This window comes from Frankliniella occidentalis, unplaced genomic scaffold (assembly GCF_000697945.3).
Source record: "Frankliniella occidentalis isolate FOCC.00 unplaced genomic scaffold, Focc_3.1 Scaffold1113, whole genome shotgun sequence".
NCBI classification, from domain to species: Eukaryota; Metazoa; Arthropoda; class Insecta; order Thysanoptera; family Thripidae; genus Frankliniella; species Frankliniella occidentalis.
In genome coordinates this window covers 11,851-12,530 of record NW_026268219.1, presented here as the reverse complement: position 1 = coordinate 12,530, position 680 = coordinate 11,851, and the positions used below count along the sequence as shown (strand labels likewise).

General features: G+C 55.7%; 1 protein-coding gene across 1 annotated transcript in view; it reads left to right on the top strand.

The window, feature by feature from the left end:
- Positions 1-680, top strand: part of LOC127751803 (sodium-dependent dopamine transporter-like) — a gene marked incomplete at both ends in the record, with an annotated part of 6,584 nt that overhangs the window by 483 nt on the left and 5,421 nt on the right. Inside the window, one exon of the mRNA XM_052275884.1 lies at positions 250-384. Within this exon, the coding sequence (XP_052131844.1) occupies positions 250-384 (135 nt within the window). The remainder of the gene's footprint in view (positions 1-249; positions 385-680) is intronic.

Genomic DNA, 680 nt, shown 5'->3' with positions numbered 1-680 from the left:
GGGGCGGAGTGTAGGCGGGGCGGGGCGGGTGCTCCACCTCCACGGGAGAGTGGAGTGTGAGCCTCGTCCGGAGAAAAAGCCTAGCAGTCCGGCCGACAGCAGTAATAGCGCTTTGTGGTGTCGTGTTGCTCGGGCGTGGTGGCGCAGGCCGTACACTATGATACTTTATTGTACACTACCGCATTATATTTAGAGAAAGTGTGCCGTTTGCTGGATATCATAACTATGTGTTTTTGTTTCTGGTCACAGGTCGTGTGGTTCACGGCGCTCTTCCCCTACGCCGTGCTCGCCATCCTCCTCGTTCGCGGCGTCACCCTGCCGGGCTCCGCCGAGGGCATCAAGTATTACCTCAACCCCAATTTCTCCGCCATCACCAAGGCGGAGGTGAGGATACAACGACGACAGAGCGACACAAACTCCGGAGCACTCCCGCCCGAATAACATGGAAGACCGACCATTTTGCAGGGAAAATAAAATGAAAAATATGCGAAGCCATTATGATCGAAAATAATGCGTGCCGGTAATGCGTTTATGGAATTATGGTGTGGTGGAGCGCGAGACTGCCCGCCCGGGGCGAAGTCGACTGGGCGAGGACTCGATTGCGATTCACCTGAGGCAACGAGCCTTGTCATACGGCTCCATTATTCCAGCCCGCATTTCACGTGTGAGCTGGGGACTCG